Source organism: Talpa europaea, assembly GCF_964194135.1.
Source record: "Talpa europaea genome assembly, chromosome: 11".
Taxonomy (NCBI): Eukaryota; Metazoa; Chordata; class Mammalia; order Eulipotyphla; family Talpidae; genus Talpa; species Talpa europaea.
This window is the reverse complement of record NC_140078.1, coordinates 23,912,790-23,936,831: the sequence shown is the minus strand read 5'-3', so window position 1 is coordinate 23,936,831 and position 24,042 is coordinate 23,912,790. Positions and strand designations below refer to the sequence as shown.

General features: G+C 41.3%; 1 protein-coding gene and 1 pseudogene across 3 annotated transcripts; both read right to left on the bottom strand.

Annotated features, from left to right (window-relative positions):
* Window positions 1-784: 784 nt before the first annotated feature.
* CHGB (chromogranin B) lies at window positions 785-13,428 on the bottom strand (the record flags this gene model as incomplete). Of its 2 annotated transcripts, none has more annotated exons than XM_084247468.1 (5): window positions 785-1,051; window positions 1,874-3,627; window positions 8,258-8,351; window positions 8,773-8,812; window positions 13,376-13,428. In XM_084247468.1, the coding sequence occupies 5 exons, from the start codon at window positions 13,426-13,428 to the stop codon at window positions 968-970; spliced, it is 2,025 nt and encodes a 674-aa protein (XP_084103594.1). In that variant the 3' UTR covers window positions 785-967. The 2 variants fall into 2 exon arrangements, with proteins under 2 accessions (XP_084103594.1, XP_084103593.1); XM_084247467.1 differs by having other exon boundaries at window positions 8,773-8,819; window positions 13,380-13,428.
* Window positions 13,429-16,445: 3,017 nt separating this feature from the next.
* LOC311179484 (ubiquitin-ribosomal protein eS31 fusion protein-like) lies at window positions 16,446-23,452 on the bottom strand (annotated as a pseudogene). Its single transcript has 2 exons — window positions 23,372-23,452; window positions 16,446-16,834 (listed from the first exon to the last, which is right to left on the bottom strand). The product of its transcript is annotated as a ubiquitin-ribosomal protein eS31 fusion protein-like (transcript).
* Window positions 23,453-24,042: the final 590 nt, after the last annotated feature.

Genomic DNA, 24,042 nt, shown 5'->3' with positions numbered 1-24,042 from the left:
TGGGCATTTGGTGCATTGCAGTGTTTTGCCTTCTCTTATCCAGTGAGTACATCCCTACTCATTTTGGGCCCCTTGAATTCTCTTTTTTTTTTTTTTTTTTTTATAGAGGCATGTTTTTATTTATTTGTTTGTTTGTTTGTTTTGTTTGTTTATACATGCACTGGGTACAGTCAGAAGTGCGGGAGGGTGAGAGAATTCACCAGAGCCAGAGCGGAGAGCAGAGCAGGCAGAAGGACCGAAGTACACTGCTGAGGGGAGCAGCGGGTGGCAGGAAAGGTCTGCGCGCCATGCGGGACCCTCCTCCGGTGGCCTGGGAGCAGCCGGGGATTGAACCGGCGCCACAGAGGCCGCGGGCAGCTTCGCAACCCAGCGCTCAACCGCTGCGCCACCTGGGAGGCCCTTGAATTCTCTTTATTTAGGAAGTTATTTCACTTTCTACTGGACTGCTTTGGTGGGAAAAGAGACACAGGGGGCCTCCCTGGTGGCACAGGGGTTAAAGACAGCTTGTCAGACTGTTGCCAGCTGCTACAGCATGAGTTCGATCCCCATATCCAAAGAATAACAAATTATAGTGTTATCTTTTAGACTTTATTTTAAAGAATGGATTTAAAAATCACACTCTTCTCCGCTAGCCCAAAAGAAGTCCAGAGCATGTATTCTTTTGGCCTCAGGTGAATCTTTTATTATTTCAAACTGAGAGAGTTTTTTCAAGGACAGCTGCACAGTCATCATCACAAGCATGTTAATATGTCTATTTTGCGAGAAAGTATATGCTACAAGCCGTGCTATTCATATTTCCAATAGCATTCTGGCAAAAACTAAAAACATTTCCAATTGCATCAGACATTTAATGAATAGTAAATTCTACTTTCTGTCTTTGGATAAATAAATGGTGTCTTTCCGAGAAGTGGTGGAAAATAGACAATGTGAGGGCTGCTCTTAAAATTGCCCTTTGCTCCAACAACCATCAGCCCCTTCGGTTACCACTGAACTTCTCAGCGATTTTTTGCAGTTCCAAATCCATTGCAGCTAAGTTTTCAAGTTCTTTTTCCTAGAAAACACAAAAAAGTAGTCATTAGTTCCCAGATAAATTAATTTTGTTGTAGTTTGAGGAAGTCTGAACAGAAAGGGGACTTTTTCATATGTTGGGGCTATAGGAGACACCCCATATCAGCAATTCTCAAAGTGTGATCCCCTGACCAGCAACATCAGCATCACCAGGGAACTTGCCAGAAATGCAGAGTACGAGGCCCCACCCAGGACCAACTAAGGCAAAGAATCCCTTGGTGATTCTGATGTATATTTAAGTTTGAGAAGCATCCATCTCTATAACCAGTATTAGGAAAACACCGTTTAGGCCGGTAAAGTTCTGAAATGTTACATTTCCCAATGTAAACTTTTGATTGTCAGAGGACAGATGAAAGAGATAGACCAAAGCAACTAATTTGTGTCATCATTTCTTTCCTACCCTGGGAGAAAGTGATGATAAATTAAAAGACCAAGGAGAAGACAACAGAAGAGTGGTCATAAACCTTGCCTGAACATTGAAACCACCTGGGTGCTTTAAAAAACCCTGATGTCCAGGCAGCACTCAGCACCAAAGAGATAGAATCCCTGTCTTCAGAGACAGAATCTCAGCTTCATTAATTTTCAAGCTCTCCATGTGAGTCCAACATTTGGCCACAGTTGAGTAGCACTGCAGTGGGAGCAGGTGAGCAGGGATATGGAAAATCATTCCATTCCATTAATAGGGGGTACATTCTTACAGCAATTAATTCCCAGCAGTCTCTCCCCACTAGTAGCAGATTGTCTTAAACACAGCATATTAACATTAATCATCTTAGTTATTTTAAACAAATGTCCCATACTGTACCTCTTCCTCTGTCAGAACTCTCTGACCAGCCCTGTCCTTTTCATTTTCTGTCAAGTGGTGAGGGCTTATCTGCTCCTCGGAGTTATAGAAGTCTGGAAATTCAGCTGACTTCTTCCGGTAGTGCAGGAGCTGGTCCAGTTCAGCCACTCGGTCATACTGCCTCTTCAGATCCAGCCTGGGGGCAAGGTTTCTCTTCTCGTAGCCCCAATTCACATCTTCCTCAAAAGGCTTTTTCTCCCACCAGTCATAGTTGTATTCTGGGAAGAAATTCTTTTCATTCAAGGTCAGCCGATTTTCCTCTTCATCCTCAAGAAAATTGTCATCCATGTTGTCTTTTCTCTCAAAATGGCTGCTCTTCCACTGGGGAGGGTTATAGTATGGGCTGAGCAGCTCCCCTAGTCGCTTTCTCTTCTCAGTGATGTGATGGGGAGCATACTGTCTACCTTGCGGTCTAGCTTCCTCCCAGTTGTCTGGGACTGGACTGTCCTGCAGGTCCTCCTCCTGCTGCCATTTTGCTTGGGTTCCTTCCTCACCCAGTTCTTCACCATAGTTGAAGTAATTTCTGACTTGCTCTTTCCACTCATCTTGTGGATGTCTCCTTGCCTTATCCGTCTGGCTTTCTTGAGCGTGATGGTATCCTCCACCCAAGAAACTTTTCTCTTCTTTATTATCTGGCATGGAATAGACACCTGGCTCACCTCCCCCAGCTCTGTACAGGGGTCCCCCATCACGAGCCCCCTCCTCCTCACTGTCTTCACTGTATCTGTGTGCCATGTTATCAAGCTCTGAGCTGAGGTAGTTTCTCTTAGCCTCCTCTTCCTCATTCTCTTGACTGGGAAGCCTCAGAACTCTGTACTCCTCACTTCTTCTGACTCCATACTGTCCCTTCTGTAGGTCCTCAGGAGACTGGACACGTGAATAACTCCTCACTTCTTCCCCATATTCAGGTTCTTCCTCTGAAGCTCTGTAGTGGGTTGGATGGTGGGCCCTCTTGTTTCCTACCTTGGCCAAGCCCACATTTGACTCTTCAGATTCCTCAAGGGAGTGTATCCTTTCCTTGGAGGGAGGATTCCCTTCTTCAGAGAACCTGTCAGGTCTGCTCCTTCCATGGTGGTGTCTTGGTCTCAAAAATCTTTTGTCCACATCAGGACTGGCATCTTCCTGACTTTCCTCAGATTCTTCCTGGCTCCCAGGTTGACTATTAGACTCTTGGGGGTGTGTCTCCTGGCTCTTTGTCACCTCTTCACTCTCCTGGCTACTCCTCTCCTGGCTGTGTGTCTTTTCCTCAGAGAGCATAGAAGAGTGTGTGTCGTATCTGGACACTAATTCTTTTTTCTTAGCCGTAGCCTGGTTTCTTTTGTTGAGAAAGGTGTTTTGTGTCTCTCCTGACTTGTCAAGCTGCTTCTCTTCACTGTCATCTTCCCCATGATCCCTTTTCTGATCTTTCTCTCCCTCCTTCTCCCTGTTCTCTTCCAAGCTCTTCTCAAAATGGTGTGTCTTTGCTTCTTTGGTGATTTGACTGTTAGGGACATAGAGGTTCCCCTGGGGCTCGCTTGCTCCCTCTCGACTGTGCCCACCTCCTTCATTATCTGTCATTGTTGGGTCTTGGGTGTCCTCTTCCTCTTGGGTTCCTGGTTCCTCCCTACTGGAGGGGCTGAGGGCTTCTGAGATGTCAGCTGGATCTCTTAACAATCTTACTTCAAACCTTGTGTTTTCATTTCCACTTTTCTCTTCTTCTTTGGTGTCTTTGCCACCTAGAATACAAATGAAAGAGAGTAATCATAGCTTTTGAATTGCCTGCCTCAGTGGTCACCACAATTCCTAAGATCCTTGCAAAATCACTTGCACAGTTTTTTTAAGTTAGTGAAGAATATACTGATATTCCTTTTTTTTTTTTTTTTGTAGAGGCATGTTTTATTTATTATTTATTTGTTTTGTTTGTTTGTTTGTTTATACATGCACTGGGTACAGTCAGAAGCGTGGGAGGGTGAAAGAATTCACCAGAGCCAGAGGGGGGAGCAGAGCAGGCAGAAGGACCGAAGTACACTGCTGAGGGGAGCAGCGGGCGGCAGGAGAGGTCTGCACGCCATGAGGGACCCTCCTCCGGTGGCCGGGGAGCAGCCGGGGATCGAACCGGTGCCGCAGAGGCTGCGGGCAGCTTCGCAACCCAGCAATCAACCGCTGCGCCACTGGGGAGGCCCCTGATATTCCTCTTTAAAGAATGGTATGAAGTCTCCTTGACTGTGTTAAAATCCAGTAATTAACCCTCTATATTTTTATTATTTCATAACACCCAACTGCTATCTCTCACTGGTGCTATCACTGATCAAACTGAAAGCCAAAAAGATTTATGAAAGATTAGAATTTAGAACCAGAAGAAATCTTAGAATTTGTCTAGTTCAACCTTCTCTTTTTGCAGACAAAGACACTGACACTCAATGAGATGTAATCCAGGACTATTTTTTACATGTTTGCTTTAAGTAAGGGTTTAAAAAGTCAGCATTGTGTAAATAGCTCTACCTAGAATCCAACTAAATAAAGCTAAATAGCCAAGATGGGAACTTCAGGATTCAAAGGAGGATTTAATTTTTTTTAATTTATTAGTTTATCAGAATTTTATTATCCAATTAACTGTGTAGAGTCAACCTAGCAGTGATTAACAATATAATTCAATAACTGGTGATAAAAAGGATTATATTTCTTCCCTGAGAAGACATTTCATTCCCTCAGCAGCAGAAAACACAATTTCTTCCTTCCCTCAGGTCACATTCACCCAACTTGTTCTCAGAGCTCAAGGATAAACTTCAGTGTTTTATGTTACCTTTGTGGTTCACAAGTCAACAGTAGATGGAATAACTGATATTTTAACTGAGTGCTGTTTTCCAGATGTCAGTTACTCTTTCACTAAATCCTCCTTAATTCAAGGGCATCCCATGAAAGGAGATATGCAGTTAACACTGTCTGATTATTAGCTGGGAGGGCTTCAGTTTCAACTTTTTCACTGAGTTCAGATAGAACTCTGGAAGCCAAGGCCACTCCCAGCTGTCTGTCTCCATCTGTGTTGCTCTTTGTGGGAGCCTCCATCCCTCTGTGGCTATTGAGTGCTTGAAATGTGGCTGGTCCAAACTGGAACATGTTGTAAGTGTAAGACACTTCCAGCTCGGGCCTCCCTGGTGGCTCAAGGGGTTAAGACGCAACCTATGAAGCTACCCACAGCCACTGTAGCACGAGTTCGATCCCTGGCCAGCTAGGGAGCAACCCAGATGGCACAGCAGCCCTCTCCTGACTCGCCCGCTGCTCCCCTCAGCAGTGTATTTCGGTTGATCCATCTGTTCCATTTCCCACTCTGTCTCTGGTGAATCCTCTCACCCCCACACATCTGGCCTGTACCCCATTTCTTGTATGCATAAATAAATAAATCTTTTAAAAAAAGAAAGTATCAGCTTTCTAAGACTATATATTTAGTTTTTCATATTCATTATATATTGAAATGATATTTTGGTTATATTAGATAATATGGATTATAAATACATTAGATGTATAAAAACTATATATTAAATAAAATATATTATTAAAATGAATTTCTCCTGTTTCTTTTTACTTTTTTAACATGGTTATTGAAAAATTTGAAATGACATTTGTGGTTCACATATTTCTATAGAATGGCACTTGTGAGATAATTTGAACTGACATTTGCAAAAGGGAAAAAATGCATTTGTTTTGTAAAAATGTCCAAAAAATAGTGGATGGACGTTTGTACTTCCCAGTGTAAAGCCCAGCTTGGCACAATGACATTCTCATGGTTTAGGAGACAACTAAATGTCCCTGACCTTTCACATCCAAGACACCTGAGGGCTGATCCCTGGCCAATGCCTTTGCCCTTGAAGGCCAATATGGGGGTGGGGGCTGGCCAGATGAAAAGAACAGTAACTCAGGAGTGTTTGGGCAGATGCTGACATCATTCTGAAAGCCAGCAAAATAGTGCTGCAGATCAGAGAGAAGCTCAGCTTCCCGGGGCCAAGTGATGTGGTTACTTTCCTAATAATGCCTGCTGATCAGTAACAGAAGTATTTTTATTTTCCTCCCAGTTAAATGTGTGCTGCCTGTAGCAGCCTGTGCCTGAGTCTTAGCACTTCCTCCTAAATTTAGCTTTAAGCCCTTGCAGGTGAGATCAGAAGAAGGCTGTGATTAACAGCACACAGTTATTGTCATTCTGTAAAACCAAGGTGTGATGCTTACCCTCACTTTCAAGTAAATGGAGAAATGTACTTTACCTCCCTAACTGTCATGTTGTAAGGATGGCCAGACCAACAGGGTCAAAAAGATTCTGTACCTGTTAAGAAATTGGACTGTATATTCCCTAAAGTCAAGCCATAAAACAATGATTCTTCCCTACTCCCCAATGTTCCTTTGGCCAGTCAGTGTATACTGTCTCCAGATATGTGCTAGCAACTGTGGGAGCGGAGATGGAAATGAGCCAAGGGTTGGGAGGGGAACTCCAAGAAGGAATCATCTCTCCTGTTGCTGAATGCTCCACCCATTTTCTGATCAGCTGATGACAAATCAGCAGGAGAGAGAAAACTAGAATAGCACAAAAGCCACAAATTGGTAGTCCCAGAATGAGTTCTATTTGGCCAAATAACATTTTTAGGAAATTTGAATTCAGAGGCGATACTTAAATAACAGGAGATACTGCTGAAAAATCCAAACTTTAACTTTTGAAAAATCCCCAGATCTGGTAACAAAATCTATATTTCTTCACTATAGGTTGGAGCTCAGAAACATCTGCTCCCACTGAGAAGGCTACGTATCCTCAAGTTTGTGAGTCATCCCTGTCCCACCTTACTCCTTTATGTTATCTGTCTGTTTGGCCCTGGCTGGTATTGGAGTCTGCAAACCCAGAGGAACTTTGAAACCCTCTTCAATATTCCCCATCTCAGTATTCTATGGCACTCAGTGTATAATGTCTCCAAGGTCAATAAAACTGGGTCATCTGACTTTTATTGGTTTCCTTGTAGCTCTCTCTCAACAGACAAAAAAATGACCCCAGGTTATAAGCAGTGATGAGCAGAGACTAGAATCCAAAGGCCACAGTTGAACCTATCTGGGCAGGGAAGTGGACTCCTATTTTCAACATCTCTTCCAAAGCAGTCATGTTCCTTTTGGTGACCTAATATGACAGACTCCACACCTTTGCATCCTTCCAGTAAACAAAGACAGGAAAAGAGAGATGATGAGATGGGTTTGCCCAGAGGAGAGAGAGCCTCTAGCCCTACCTGGAGAACCTCTCTGCTTTTACTTATTTCCTGTAATGCCATAAAAGTTTGAGAGAAGTTCAGAAAGATGTGTATAGGCTGGGAGTAGTAGGGAAGCTTCCTGCTACTATTCATGAGGCCCCTACAGGCTTAGACCCCCACCCCTACTATGGCTACCCTGAAGCCCCCAATGGTGGATGGAATCTCCCCTGGTTAGTCTTCTGGCCACTCGCTAATACTTGTTTTTACAATTTGATGTATGAATGTGCTTGTGCAGCAATAGTAAGAGAGGACTAGTCTGCAGTGAGACATTTTGAAGATGAAAAGAAAAAGAAATCCACTGCTCCCAACCTCACTAAAAATTAAAAACAGAAAAAGTGTCAAAGAACTCAGTGTTTTTTCAATTGTTGGAATCAGTTCGACTTCATAAATAAAAAAGACTGCACAGTTTTGTGAAACTGACCTTAATGTCAACTCTCAATTGATACTGCTCCATCACTGTTTAAATTTTCTTTTCAACAGAAGGTGTTTTCTGTAGAGAACAATCCCAGTGTAGACTCAGAAGGCCATTGCTTTGAGCTGGATGCTCCACCTCTACTCTCTCCTCTTCCAGTTCTCAGATCCAAACTCCTGGTACCATTTAGTAAGACCTCCCATTTTAATAAGCTCTGCATTAAAATGTCTTAATATTTAAATTGCCTTCTATCCTTTCATCTTCCAACACCCCTTAACACTTAAACCACCAGCTTCATCTGATCTTAAGTAAGCACTCCCCACATCTCCCTGCACCCAGATGAAAAACAATTTTAAAAATCCAAACTCTGGAATCAAGTCATTTAAGAAGTGATAGACAACTCAAAAGCTATCATCAAATTCAACTCCCTCATTTTACTTTGAGGGCATGAGCTTGAAGAGGGAAGGGGTCTTCCTCTTGGTCACACAGTGTTAAGTGGCAGAACCAGGACTAGAAGCCACATCTTACATCTCTCCAGATACTGGACTAGTCTGTACTCTTCCCATTGCGTTATATTGCCCCCTCCTGCCCCCACCCTGGTTCATTCAGAGGTCAGCTGTAAGGTGGAGTGAGAAGATACAGGGATAAAGATCTCTTGCAGGGCAAAACACTTACTCTTCTTCAAGACTTGTCGGCACTCAGGGGTGATGGGTGGAGCGTTGGACTTCGACAGGGCATTTGAGAGGACCTCAATGATGCAGCGAGTCACCTGTAAGGAAACCCAAAAGTACCTTAGCAAAAGGTGGTCTCACTGGGATGACAGATTATTCACCCTAGAGTACTGTAGAGAAAGATTTGGTTATGTGACCTGTGCTAATGTATGGTCCTGTGGCAGGCATGTAGACTTATAGGTCCATAATCAAACCTTCCAGGCCTTTGCACAGAGTAATGCAAGAGGGCATTGGATCAAGACCCCAAGAAAAGAAACAGACACCCATTTTTGAACAGGAAGAAGGAGAGAATGCAGGAGATGCAGGCCTTGCCCCATTCCTTTCGGGAAAACACCTAGTTTTGTAAGACTATGCTGTGGATTTTTAAATTGTTGTTTTTGTTTGATTTGGTATGATAAAGAGGAGGAAACTCTAGAGTCTAGATATAAGTCTAAATTCTAGACTTCCATTTCAACTTACCATTTCTTCATTGTGGTTCCTGTTATCCACTGGCAGAGAACTGACAGCTTTCAAGGAGAAAAAGAACAAGGAATGACTTGAGTTGATTTTGGAAGTCGTGTGAGCTGAGACACACAAAATCACCCCTACCTCCTAAGCGTTACTTAGAGAGCAGGCAGAGTTAGTTGAGTAGAGTGGAAATAGTTGAGGATAATTATCTCAGGGAATATGATTGCCCCAAATGCGCCTGCACACACCCCGCACCCCCTCCACACATACACACTCCACTCATACAACTGTTATCCCTAGCAATGCCTTAAACATGATTTGGAAATGAATGCTATATATATCCAGTATCAATCAAATCCAGATCACATCAAGGAAACCTCAGGAGTATTGATAATGCTCTGTGTCTAGATCTTGGTGCTGATTAAAACAGGTGTGCTCAGTGTGTGAAAAATGCATTAAGCTGTCTACTTATCTGTGCAGTTTTCTATCTGTTTATTATACTTCAATGAAAAGTTAAAGCAAACCTAGTTTAAATGAAACCAGGGTGCCCTCCTCAACCCTTCTGCTGACACAAAATGGGTAGATTTGTGATTTCCTCCGCTCTTCCTATTCCTAAGAAAATATTCTCCTTAAAACGTATCTCCTTTAAGAGCTGTGTGGAGATTTCTGGACCTACTAAACATAGAGCTTCCATATGATCCAGCAATTCCACTCCTAGGTATTTACCCAAAGGACACAGAAACATCAATTCCAAAGAGCACCTGCACCCCTATGTTTATAGCAGCACTGTTTACAATAGCTAAGCTTTGGAAACAACCCAAATGCCCAAAAATAGATGACTGGATCAAGAAGATGTGGTACATATATACCATGGAATATTACTCAGCATTCAAAAAAGATAAACACATGCAATTTGCAGCAACATGGATGGCACTGGAAGGGATCATGCTCAGCAAAATAAGCCAGAAAGAAAAAGAAAAATACCAGATGGTCTCACTCATAGCAGGAATCTAGAAAAATTAAATAAGGGGCCAGGAAAATGAATAACTATAAGAATCAAAATCAACAAAAAACTATGAACCAGAGACACTTTTAGGGGGGTGGGGGGCGGGGAGAGGAGGGATTGGGGTCAAAATAAGGGGATTGCAATTGTATGAGGAATATAAAAATAAAATTTATTTTTAAAAAAATTTAAAAAAATAAAATAAAACTTCAAAAAAATGTATCTCCTTTATAAAGGCACAGTTACAACTCATTTACAAAAACAATTATCTTATGTTTACCTCCAGGCCTTTGCTTGAACAAGCTCACTTATGAGTCTCTATCACTGTTGTGTTTTTCTTCCCCTTTTATCTACAGCCATGTAAAGAACATGGGGAGCATCTGATTCTACGAGTACAGCATCAAGCCCATAATATTACATGCAAATAAATGTTTAACAACTGACTTATAAGGATATTTTAAAAGGGTACTTTTAATTTGTTTAAATTAATTTTCATGAGATTCTGCTTATTTTAGACCAGCGATTGAAGTGCTTTTGTCTGCTTCAGGTGATTTTAATTTTCCAGTACCTTTTTTTCTTTCAATACTGCTTTGATTCTTTTATCTTTAACTTTGTTCTGTATATGGCCTTTCCATTTGAGAATCTCAAAGATCATACCTCTGCCAGCACTCCCTGGAGGAGAAATGGCAATTATGGCTAGAGAACCTCAGGTTGCCAAGACAAGAGAAGAGTCAGCAAGAGCAACAGCAAAACTCAGAAATCAGAAATGGAAGCTATTTAGATGCGGTTTATTTATAACCAGCAAACTGACCTTTCCTCCCAAAATGCTCTTCAAGCCTCTTTAACTAACCCTCTTGCAATCAATTACTATACTATTGATCAATCTAGAAATAAAATACCTACTCATTTACTCACTAAAGCCTCCTTTTCAAATATGACCTTGTATCTATTTCACTTGTTTCAAGAGACAAAAGTTATCCAATATGTTAAAAATCATTTGTAAAATGTTTGATAATCAAGTGATAATTGAGGCATGAAGACTCCGTGCTCTTCATGAAATCAGTTCAGACAAGATATGGATGGCCTGCCTATGGCACATGGGTCCAGTATGCTAGGCCATTATTTTATCCCCCAAACGACTCATGTTTGGGAGCATTTTCACATTGGCATCTCTTTCTGCCTAAAATCTATAAAATCTTTTGGAAAGAAATAATTGAGAAATTACTCCTTTAAAAAAAAATCTAGCTTTACTAAACCTTCTTTGGCATTGCAGTTTTTTGCTAATAATTTTTCTCTTTTTTTCCACAAATGCAAAATAGTTATCTTTATTAACTACTGATATTGTTGAAGTATTAACCATCATAAGATTCTGGGGGATGAAAATATTTTTCACTTTTATGATATTTAATAATTTCTAGCTCATATTTGTTATTACAGTTTTTTTTCTCTGATTGAGGCCTTACAGACAAATTTTTGATAGAAAAGAACTATGGTCTCCTTGTGAAAGTACATGATGCATCCAATGTATTTCTTTCAATAGAATCTGTGACAATAAAGTAATAACAGACATGTTGATTCCCCTAGTAATTTAACTATTTTTGCATACAGTAAGATTCAAAGGGCACAAAAGAAAACTTAGTGATAATGTTAAAAGGGAAGTAGTCAAATGGTAGAAAAAATTTCAAATAATATGATAAATCTCAGAATGAATTTTACAGTATTAATATCTCATAAGACTATCAAGGTTTAATTACAGATTGCCCATACAGCTATAAAATTGCAAGTTGAGCAAGTTCTTCCAAATGCACAAGTCATTCTATTTAGTATAATAAAAATATCATGTAGCTAGTTCACTCATTAATTTTCAGATTATCTACTATAAAATGGTGTGGATCTCCCTCCAGAAGCTCTTAAGGGTAGGAAAAGAAACATATGGTTTCCTGAGTTTCCCCCATTCCTGTGATTTTGCTAAATAACAAGTTCTGCTTGAAGGTTACATGTCTCATTTTCAAGTGTTTGGGGGAGGCAGAAATGGAGAATGACGTGGGAATGAAACAGAGTTTCTTTCTGAGGTGATAAAAATATTCTGAAATTTGATAATGGTGATGGTTACACAATCTGTGAATATACCAAAAATCATTGCATTATATGCTTTAAAAGAGTGTATTTTATGGAGTGTGGATTACATAGCTCAATAATTTTCTCAAAAAAAATGTCTCCATTTTTAACCACTACTAAAATATGAACCCTTATCAAAAGTCTTGCATAATGAGCTATAACTATTTTATCACTATAATTAAATAAATCTCACATGACATTGTTTTTGTGACCAATAGCACAATGTGTAGCATAGCTTTCTAAAAATATCTTTGACTAGAAATGACTGAACATACTAAATTTGGTTCTCTTTAATTAAATGGAGAACATGCATAGGCAATTTATAAGAATGACAAGAATTTTAGTAGATTCCAAATATATGCAGCTTGCAATAAATAAATTACCACAGATTTTCATTCTAGATATGGTAAGACTATCAATGAAAGTTTGATATTCATGGGTGACAATAACTCAATTCTAGTTAGGAACCTTGATCTCAGGTAAGAACTACATTCTATGAGGTCACCAAAACAGCTACAGGAAACCTTGTCACAGCAAATTTTTTTCAATATTCTCAATATTTACAGGACTTTACTTCAACACACACACATACACTTTCCCCAAAATCTCTAGAGATCATTTCTTGGCTGTTCAGAATAGTTTAAAAGATTAAAACCCCACAATCTTCCATGCATAAAAAGGCACCATAAATATCTATTATTTGAATTTTCATCCTCCCTAATTGAAGAAAACATTTTTACTACTCCAAGAATATTTTTTGTTGTTACTTTATACTCTATTTATCTGGAGCACAACAGTTGAAATGTCTACTGCAGTTTCTATTCATAACTTTAAAATGGATCGAGTGTGAAATCACCTCTCCCCAAAGATGGAAATTCAAATTACAGAAAAATATTACATTAAAGCTGTACACACATATACATGAACAAGCATATGCACATATAGGCACTTGTTAAGAAAAAAGATATAAATTGTGTCATATATATTCAGAACTTACTTTTATCTCATCGTGTTTAATTAAAAAACAACAATAAAGGGAATTATGCAGGTGCCAATAATACACATACTCCAGTCTCTCCATTGCCATCTGGCTTTTAAAAAGTCAAATAAATACTTGATTACAAATATAGAATTAGATTAGATCCGTGTCTCTCTAGACGGGTTGAGAGACTCACTTTAGACACTTTAGAAGTGAGCACAAATTGTGGGGTGTCTTAGACGCAGGCACGTTTTCTTCCTATCTACAGAAAAACTCAGATGTGAAAAACTGAGACTCTTGTGGGTTAGGAAACCCTCTTTTTTCCCAAGTCATACAGTGGACGTGGAGTTGAGGGAAAACACCCAAGGAAAAGAAGAAATTAAGAATCTCAAGCAAGAGGGTAAACCTTCCACTCAGCCTTCTCTCTCCGGGGAGCCGCCAGTCAAGCCCGCGAGGGGCTGGGGACCGGCAGAGGCTGGCGCTGTCCGCGGTGCTGAGCGGCCCGCCGCGCTCACTCACCGGCCACCACCGCCGCTCCCAGGAGGCCGAGAAGCACCGCCGGCTGCATGACCCCGCTCGCCCGAATCTGCGCAGAGAGGACGGCGGCTGGACCCGTGCAGCGAGATGCGAATGGAAGGTGAGACAAAGATGCTCCAGGAAAGCAGCTGTGTGTCCTGGTCCCGCGGTGTGGCGCGGTTGGCGCAGGCCCGGCTCTTTTAAAGGGCAAGCCGGGGCCGCAGGGGCTGGAGGGGCGGGCAACCGGGAGGCCCCCCTCCCCCACTCAGTCCTGACGTCACCAAGTGGCCCCGGGGGTGGCAGAGCTTGTAGGAGGAAATTCACGCCAGTCCGGTCGCCTGGGTGCTCTGGAGCTGGAGCGGGGGTGGGGACTGAAAGGGAGGAAGAAATGGAGGCGTGAGGGAGATAGCGCAAATCTGAGACCTGGGAGAGGAGCCTGAGGTCCAGTTCAGGTTGCCCAGTCTTGCTCCTCATCTACCTTCCTTCTCCTCCCCAGCCCCCTTCAAGTCTAAAAGGCTTGTTGGAGGCTGTGTATGGTATGTGGGTCTGTCGAGTGTGTGCACGAGTAAGAGTAAGTCTGTTTTGTATCATCCCTACTCAGGGGAGGTAAGGCTACTGCTACTAGAAAGGAATAAATGGTGGGGATGGGGGGTGGAATGGGAAAGGGAATGATGGCTTTAAAAATAAAGGTTTCACTCTATGGGGGGGTGGGGGGCGGGGAGGGGAGGGATTGGGGTCAAAATAAGGGGGTTGCAATTGTATGGGGAATATAAAAATAAAATTTATTTAAAAAAATAAATAAAATACAAATAAAGGTTTCAGGAATGCAGACCATAGATCTGAGGCATCCAGGAGGGGGGAGGGAGAGACTATGGTGGATCACTGTGGGTGCTAGAGTTAGGGAGACCACACCTGAGGGAAAAAAATTCTCTATTGTCAAAATATTAACAAGGATGTAAAAAATTGCACTATATAATAAAATAAACAAATACATTGATTTAGAAACTAAAAAAAGACAAAGGGTACAGCTGGAGACTAATGGAACCTGTCCTTCAAAGTTTTGGTGTTAAATCTATCTACCTATTCATGATTCATTCATTCCATTAGCTAGCTATCTTTCTATCAGTTACCTACATGTACACTATTTCTGACTCTCTGAGCACATAACACAGGGTACAATTTTAAATATCACATGCTACAAAGGGTTTAATGTCTCCCATTTCTTTCCCCACCAGTTCCCTAATTCCATCTGCTTAGTCAACACGATTTAACCATTTCTTAATTTTTAGGTTTATTTTGGAACATATATAACTGCATCTTCAATCGAGAGGCTACACCATATAAATTGGCTGTATTAACTAGAGTTTATTCAACTGGTCCCTTTTCTGAGGGATGTTTATTTCAGTTTTTACCCTTTGGTCTTTAATTATGCCAGCAGAACCATGGTCTCACAGGGCAATAATGAAATAACCTGCTGGTAGGATCTAGTACTTCCCACAGTCCTGTGCTTCGAAATTGAAATAGTTTTTGTTATTATGTGTGAGAGGAAGGTGAAAACATATTCTAGGATATTTTTGGTGGGGGTTCTCACAGTCTAATGAAGAATTAGAATTAGGAAAAAGCAGCAAGCAAAGTGTGCTGCACATAAGAGAAACAATGAAACAATCCAGAATTTTTTTCTGGTAACACAGAGAATAGAATGATCCTCCATTTGGGGTCTCTTTCAGGGAAGGTAGATGTCTGAATGCATTGCTAAAAGGAGGTCACATTGTCTTTTTCCTGAAAATCAATCTGTCTACCTCAAATTCTTTTTGCATGTGTTGAGTAGATGACTACATCTTCCTGAAAAGACTTGGATTCATTTCACCAAGACCACAGTCACAGAATATTTAAAGAAGAGTCTTAAAAAGAATATTAGTGAGACAATTAGTAAAATTAAATAAGGTCTGTCAGTTACATAATAAATTTTGCATTGATGTTAATTTCCTGATCTTGAGAATTGTATAGTGATTATGTAAGAAGATGTCCTAGTTCTTAGGAAACACGATGAATATCTAGTAGCTAAAGGGTACCATTTGTGCTTAGTCTCAAATATTTAAAAATATATATATATATAAAGATAGAGAGAGTGAGCGAGAGAGAGAATACTAAGGCAGCCATGGCAACTGCTAAGTTCTGGGAAGTTGGGGTGAAAGGTACATGAGAATTTTAATACTATTTTTGCATTTTTCCAGAATGTGTTATAATTTTAAAACAAATGGAAAAGAATGTTGTTGGCACAAAAGAACCTATTTAACACCTCTGTAAAGCAGTGGGTTCAGAAAAGGAAGGTGTTGAGGGGCCTCCCCGGTGGCGCAGCGGTTGAGCGCTGGGTTGCGAAGCTGTTGAGCGCTGGGTTGCGAAGCTGCCCGCGGCCTCTGCGGCGCCGGTTCGATACCCGGCTGCTCCCCGGCCACTGGAGGAGGGTCCCACGTGGCGCGCAGACCTCTCCTGCCGCCCGCTGCTCCCCTCAGCAGTGTGCTTTGGTCCTTCTGCCTGCTCTGCTCCCCGCTCTGGCTCTGGTGAATTCTCTCACCCTCCCGCGCTTCTGACTGTACCCAGTGTTTGTATGAACAAATAAATGGATAAATCTTTAAAAAAAAAAAAAAGAAAAGAAAAGGAAGGTGTTGAATGAGGGCCTTTCCTCGAATGTTGATCTGGGAGATCTTCCTCTGCTGAAGTTAGATAAGGATTCCAACTGTTCTTTAAGATACACTTATTGCCAACGGCACTTTGAAATTACCTCTTTCTAGGAACATCTGCATTTAAGTTTTCCAGCAATTTCCCTCTCTTCTCACTCCTTTGAAAAAACACAGGGTTAAAAATGTTGATATCATCTTGTGGCTTCTCAGACTAAGCTTTGGCTAAGTGTATTACTTACCAAGAAAAGTCTTTTTGTTATTGACCATCAAGCCCCACCAGATCCTACACTCAGACTTATCTTTCTTTTGCTCTCATCATTTTATAACATTATTATTATTATTATTATTTTTTAAATGTTAATGTCATTTATTATGAAGCCATACACAATTACTTGTCTTCTGGTTTGTTGAAACAATAGGTCAGACAACATTTGCCACAATAATGTCTGTCAAAGTGGCTAGCCATAAAAACTCCAGCACCACATTCATCGGATGGGCACTCCCGACGAAGGCGACTGATTTGCCATTCTCATCCACCTTATAATATTTCAGGACAGCCAGCTTAACCTTCTTTCTCTTATGTTTATTTTTCTTGGGAGTGGTGTAAGACTTCTTCTTTCTTTTCTTAGCACCACCACGCAGTCTCAGGACAAGATGAAGAGTGGACTCCTTCTGAATGTTGTAGTCAGACAAAGCTCGTCCATCTTCCAGTTGTTTGCCAGCAAAGATTAGTCTCGGCTGATCAGGAGGAATTCCTTCCTTATCCTGGATCTTGGCCTTTACATTTTTGTTTTTTTTTTTTATTAGATAATAAATTTTATTGTTATATTCCCCATACAATTGCAGCCCTCCCATTCTGACCCCAATCCCTCCCCTCCCGCCCCTGCCCCCCTAAAAGTGTCTCTGGTTCATAGTTTTTTGTTGATTTTGATTTTCACTTTCTTATAGTTATTCATTTTCCTGGCCCCTTATTTAAGTTTTCTAGATTCCTGTTATGAGTGAGACCATCCGGTATTTTTCTTTTTCTTTTTGGCTTATTTCGCTGAGCATGATCCCTTCCAGCGCCATCCATGTTGCTGCAAATTGCATGTGTTTATCTTTTTTGAATGCTGAGTAATATTCCATGGTATATATGTACCACATCTTCTTGATCCAGTCATCTATTTTTGGGCATTTGGGTTGTTTCCAAAGCTTAGCTATTGTAAACAGTGCTGCTATAAACATAGGGGTGCAGGTGTTCTTTGGAATTGATGTTTCTGTGTCCTTTGGGTAAATACCCAGGAGTGGAATTGCTGGATCATATGGAAGCTCTATGTTTAGTAGGTCCAGAAATCTCCACACAGCTCTCCACAGTGGTTGGACCAGTTTGCACTTCCACCAACAGTGCAGAAGAGTTCCTTTTTCTCCACACCCTCGCCAACATTTGTTGTTGCTAGTTTTTTTAATATGTGCCATTCTCACTGGTGTAAGATGGTATCTCATGGTAGTTTTGATTTGCATTTCCCTGATGACAAGTGATGTTGAACATTTTTTCATATGCCTGTTGGCCATTCGCATTTCCTCTTCAGAGAAGTTTCTTTTTAGCTCTTCTGCCCATTTGTTGACTGGATTATTTTCTTTGTTGTTGAGTCTCATCAGCTCTTTGCAGATTTTTGTGATCAGTCCTTTATCATTAGTGTTAGGTGCAAAAATGTTCTCCCAGTTGGTGGGGTTTCTCTTTGTTTTTGTTATTGTCTCTTTTGCTGTGCAGAAGCTCTTTAATTTGATGTAGTCCCAGCTGTTTATCTTTGCCTTCACTATCACTGCTTTGGGTGATGTGTCTGTAAAGATGTCTTTGATGTGCAAATCATGTAGTGTTTCGCCTATATTTCCTTCTATATATTTTATGGTTTCAGGTCTTATGTCTAATTCTTTAATCCATTTTGAGTTGATTTTTGTGTATGGTGTGAGGTAGTGGTCAAGCTTCATTCTTTTGCATGTAGCGACCCAGTTTTCCCAGCACCATTTATTGAACAAACTTTCTTTGCTCCAATGCATAGTCTTTGCTCCTTTGTCAAAGATTAGTTGACCATAAATCTGTGGGTTTATTTCTGGATTTTCTATTCGATTCCATTGGTCTGTATGTCTGTTCTTGTTCCAATACCATGCAGTTTTGATGATTATGGCTTTGTAGTATAGTTTGAAGTCTGGGAGTGTGATGCCTCCATTCCCTTCTTTTTTTTTCAGGAGAGCTTTGGCTATTCGGGGTTTTTTGTGATTCCATATGAATTTCATCAATAATTGTTCTATTTCTTTGAAGAATGACATTGAAATTTTGATTGGAATAGCATTGAATCTGTATATTGCTTTGGGAAGGATGGCCATTTTAATAATGTTTATTCTTCCAATCCATGAGCAGGGGATGTCTCTCCATTTCTTTGTGTCTTCTTCTATTTCTTTTAACAGTGTTTTATAGTTTTCTTTGTATAGGTCCTTTACCTCTTTTGTTAGATTTATTCCCAAATATTTGATTTTTTTTTGTTTCAATAACAAAAGGGATGGTTTTTTTGATTTCTTCTTCTTCAGATTTATTGTTTGTGTATAGGAAGGCTACTGACTTTTGCGTGTTGATTTTGTATCCTGCCACTTTACTGAACTGATTGATGAGTTGAATTAGCTTTTCTGTGGAGTTTTTGGGGTTCTCTATGTATAATATCATATCGTCTGCAAATAGTGATAGTTTGACTTCTTCTTTTCCTGTTTGGATTCCTTGGATGTCTTTCTCTTGTCTTATTGCCCTGGCTAGGACTTCCAGTATTATATTGAAAAGCAGTGGTGAGAGTGGACATCCTTGTCTTGTTCCAGAGCTTAATGGAATTGCTTTCAGCTTTTCACCATTGAGAATGATACTGGCTGTTGGCTTGTCATAGATGGCCTTTATGATGTTGAGGTATGTTACTTTTATCCCAAGAATTTCAAGGGCTTTTATCATGAATGGGTGTTGCACTTTGTCGAAAGCTTTCTCAGCATCTATTGATATTATCATATGGTCTTTATATTTCTTTTTGTTGATGTGTTGGATAACGTTGATTGATTTTCGGATGTTAAACCATCCTTGTGTCCCTGGAATGAATCCTACTTGGTCGTGGTGAATTATCTTATGGATACATTGTTGGATTCTGATGGCTAAAATTTTATTGAGGATTTTTGCATCAGTGTTCATTAGGGAGATTGGCCTGTAGTTTTCCTTTTTTGTGTTGTCCTTGTTCGGTTTTGGTATTAGTGTAATGTTGGCTTCATAGAACGTGTTTGGTATTGTCCCTTCCTTCTCAATTTTTTGGAAGAGTTTGTGAAGGATAGGCACTAATTCGTCTCTGAATGTTTGGTAGAATTCATTTGTAAATCCATCAGGTCCTGGGCTTTTGTTTTTGGGGAGGTTTTTGATTACCATTTCAATTTCGCTAATTGTAATTGGTCTGTTTAGGTGTTCTATTTCTTCTTTATCTAGCTTTGGGTGATTGTAGAGTTGTAGGAATTTGTCCATCTCCTCTAGATTGTTAAACTTGTTTCCATATAACTGTTCATAGTAGTTACTGATTATTCTTTTGATTTCTGCTGTGTCCGTTGTGATTTCTCCTATTTCATTTATGATCCTGTGTATTTGTGCTTTCTCCCTTTTTTCCTTTGTGAGCCTGGCTAGGGGTTTGTCTATTTTATTGATTTTTTCAAAGAACCAGCTCTTGGTTTCATTGATCTTTTGGATTGTTTTTTTAGTTTCAATTTCATTTATTTCTGCTTTGGTTTTTATTATTTCTTTTCTTCTACTGGTTTTGGGGTTTTTTTGTTGTTCTTTTTCTAGATCTTTGAGCTTCGAGATTAGGTTGTTTCTTTGCGTTCTTTCTTGTTTCTTGATGTGAGCTTCTATTGCTATATATTTTCCTCTTATTACTGCTTTTGCTGCATCCCATACATTTAGGATATTGGTGAACTCCTTGTCGTTCAATTCAAAAAATTTTTTAATTTCTTCTTTGATCTCCTCATTAGTCCAGTGGTCTTCCAGTAGTGTGGTTTTTAATCTCCATGAGGTAGGAAAGTTCCTTGCCTTCTTTTTATGGTTTATTTCTAGTTTGATGCCTTCATGGTCAGAAAAGATGGTTGATATGATTTCAATCTTGGTGTATCTGTTGATGTTTGTCTTGTGCCCCAGTATGTGATCGATCCTGGAGAATGATCCGTGTGCGCTTGAGAAAAATGTGTACTCCGTTTTTTTGGGGTTTAGTGTTCTATAGATGTCTGTTAAGCCCAATTGCTCTAGGTCCTTATTTAGAGCTTTGGTTTCTTTACTTATTTTTTGTCTTGTTGATCTATCCATTGTTGATAGTGGTGTGTTGAAGTCTCCCACTACGTATGTGTTTTCTCTGATGTCTGTTTTCAGAGAGGACAACAGTTGTCTGATATATTTTGGTGCTCCTTCGTTTGGTGAGTATATGTTAATGAGTGTTATTTCTTCTTGAAGTATTGTCCCCTTGATTATAATGTAGTGACCATTGGGGTCTCTTTTTATCTTTTTGAGTTTGAAATCTGTTTTATCTGATATAAGTATAGCTGTTCCTGCTTTCTTTTTTGGTCCATTTGCTTGTAGGATTGTTTTCCATCCTTTGACTTTGAGCCTATTTTTATCTTTTGTAGCTAAATGTGTTTCCTGGAGACAGCAAAAGGTTGGGTTTTGTTTCTTAATCCAGGCTGCAACTCTGTGTCTTTTTATTGAAGAGTTTAGTCCATTTACATTTAGAGTTAATATTGATATGTTAACATCTGTATTTGCCATTGTGTTTGTCTTTCCTTTGATTTTATTTATTTATTCTTTTAATAACTTTTTTTTTTTTGGCCTTCTTTCATTGTTATTCGTCCCTCTGAGGTTCTGGCTTTAGGACTCCTTGTAGTATTTTTTGGAGTGGGGGTTTAGTTGCAATGAAATTCCGGAGTTTCTGTTTGTCTGGGAAGGTCCATATTCTTTCTTCAAAGAGGAAGGAGAGCTTTGCGGGATAGAGTATTCTTGGTTGGCATCTGTTTTCTTGGAGTCTGTTGACTATGTCCCTCCACTCTCTCCTTGCCCGTAGTGTTTCTTCGGAGAAGTCTGATGTCAGCCTGATTGGCTTTCCTTTGAATGTTATCTGTTTCTTCCCTCTTGCCAGCTTCATTATTTTTTCCTTGTCCTGGATTCTTGGGCGCTTTACTATTATGTGTCTTGCTGTATTTTTCCTTTCGTCGTGGAAGGTTGGTGTTCTTCTTGCTTCTTGTATATCAATTTTCAGCTCCTTCTTCACATTTGGGAAGTTCTCTTCAATTATCTCTTTGAATATTTTCTCTGTTCCTACTTCTCTCTCCTCTCCTTCTGGTATTCCTATAACTCTTATATTTCCTTTCCTCATGGAGTCAGATAGTTCCCGAAGTCTTTCCTCGTTCTTTTTCCTTCGTACTTCTCTTTCCTTTTCTGTTTTGGTTCTTTTTATTTCTGTGTCTTCAAGAGTACTTATTCGTTCTTCCATTTCATCAATTCTGCTTTCATTGCTTTTCCCAGAATTCTTTAGTTCTTCCATTAATTCTTTGATCTCCTGCATTTCTTTTACTTCCCTCTTTAGGGACTCAATTTCATTCTTCTGATCGTTGATTATTTTTCCCTTATCATTGTTTTCCTTTATGACTTCTGTCAGTTTTTTAATCACGGCAATTTTAAATTCTCTTTCTGGAAGGCTCAGAAGTTCTTCCAAGTTACTGTCGTTGCAATCTGGGGGCTGGTTTTCTTTTTGTGGTGTGCTTTTTCTCTGGAGAGTTGCTAGGTTGCGTGTGGTTCTTCTCCTCCCTACTTTCTGTTTTCTAATTTGCCGTATGCGTTGGGACACTGTGTTGTTGGGACTGGCCGGCATCTTGGGTGGGCTTCTCTGCTCCCCTCTGGTTCCTCCAGGAGTCATCTGTCAGTTTCAAGCAGTCTTTACTGGAGAAAGGTCCCTGTTCTAAAATGCCGATGTGGGGACACACTCCCCTGTGCGCCTGGTCTGCCCCGGCAGTGGGTTCCTGCTCCCCCTCTGGGCTTGGACTGCAGGCCAGAGGGGGTCTGGCGTGGGCGAACTTCCCCCGCTCACCTCTGGCTCCTGAGGAAGCCTTCTGCAGGTAGTCTTTACTGAAGAAATGTCCCTGTTCTAAAATGGTGATGTGGGACACACTCCCTGCACGTCCGGTCTCAGGCACACTCTTCTGCGCACCTGGTCTGCCCTGGCTGTGGGTGCTCGCTCTCCCTGTGGGCTCAGACTACTTGTTCGGAAGGGGCCTGGGGTGGGCTAACTCCCCAGCTGGCCACTAGCTCCTTCAGGAGCCTGTGCTGGCTTCAAGTCGCTAGGTGGCGCCAGAGATCTCTCCTAGAGCCCTTGGGGAGCTGATTTTCCACCCCGTGGGACAGGGAGCAGAGCGGGGATGGTAGGGTACACCTCAACGGCTTTGGGGTGCTGTGCCTGCCTTGTGCCCCACCGTCGTGGGGAACCCACGCCCCTAATTTCGTGCCCCGGGTCTCAGTTCCAAAGCCCTCAGTTCCAGGACGCAGGCTGGAGCCCAGATCAGTGGCGCGGGAATGGCGCCTTTTGAATCCCGCTCCCCTGCCTGGGCGCCTGGTTCCTGCTCACTCAGGGAGGGCCTCCGCGCGTCTCCCCGCAAGCCTAGGTTGCAGGCGCGGGGACCTGGGCAGCTGCGATCCGATCCGGATCCGCGTTTGCTTTTCAACCACACTGCTTTTCAGCGCGATCCACGCAGCTTTTCCCGCGCAATCCCGATCCGCGTCTGGTTTTCCAGCGCGCCGCTTTTCCGCGCAAGTTTACCGGGCGGCCCGGGGCTGTGTGCTGGTGCTGGCCTCCTCCTGGGGGGTGGGGTCTCTCTTTAATGGCGCCTGGAGCTCACCGCCGCGGCGGCGGATCCTGCAGGGTTCTCCACAGCTCCCGTTCACGGGGTGTGGTGGCTGAAATAGTTCCTTTCCACTCACAGTCCCGCTTGCTGCGTCCTTTGTTCTTGTTGGCCATTTTGGTTTGTTGTTTCCCTCGTCTCTGCCGGTCGGAGAGTGCCGCCTCTGTGGGCGGGGGAGGGGAGCAGGGTTCTGCGCTTCCCTCCCTTCTGGTCCTCTTTTATGGCCACTTTCTTCTTCGGGCAGTTTGCTGGAGTCACCCGTTTATCTTCCGTGTCCCAGTTCTCACTGGGACCTGCCGCTTTTCCTCCCTATTAACTTTTTTTAATGGGAGATCTTACTTGCAGCGTCTCCTCACCGCCATGTTGCTCCGCCCCCTTTTTGGCCTTTACATTTTTGATTGTATCCGAGGGTTCAACCTCGAGGGTAGTCGTCTTCCCCATGAGAGTTTTCACGAAAATCTGCATCTTGGTGGCGGGTCCACCACAGCAGGTGGAGCGGAAAGCTATTATTATTATTATTATTATTATTCCTTTCACCTCTAGAGGACCATGAACCAGAAAAATACAGACTTTGGAAGGAGTATTTCTCAGGAATTTTCTCAAAGCAGGATGAAGAAGGAACAACAACATTTTCCTTAGAAGCTAAGTTTAAAATAAGCACAGTATGAGAAAGGTGTACAGTCACAGTGTTCACCATATCAACACCTAATCATCATTCTTTCCCTCTTACTCTATAGTGTCACTTTGGGAAAAAAAAAAAAAAGTCCAGATATGCCTGGGCATATTTCGAGACTCTTCCAGAATATTGATCCATTCTATTTCATTGGTCTAACTGTTTATCCTTGGAGCAGTACCACAATTTCTTTATCACAAGAGCTTTTTAATAAGTCTTGTTACTGGTGGAAAGGTCTTGGGAAGACCTTGATTTTTTTTTTAGAAGGTTATTAGTCATCTTTGGCCCTTTACATTTTCCTATAAAGTTTAGTACCATTTGCCAACTTTCATGAAAAAAATTGTTAGGATTATAACAGGAATTACATCAAACCTTTAGATCA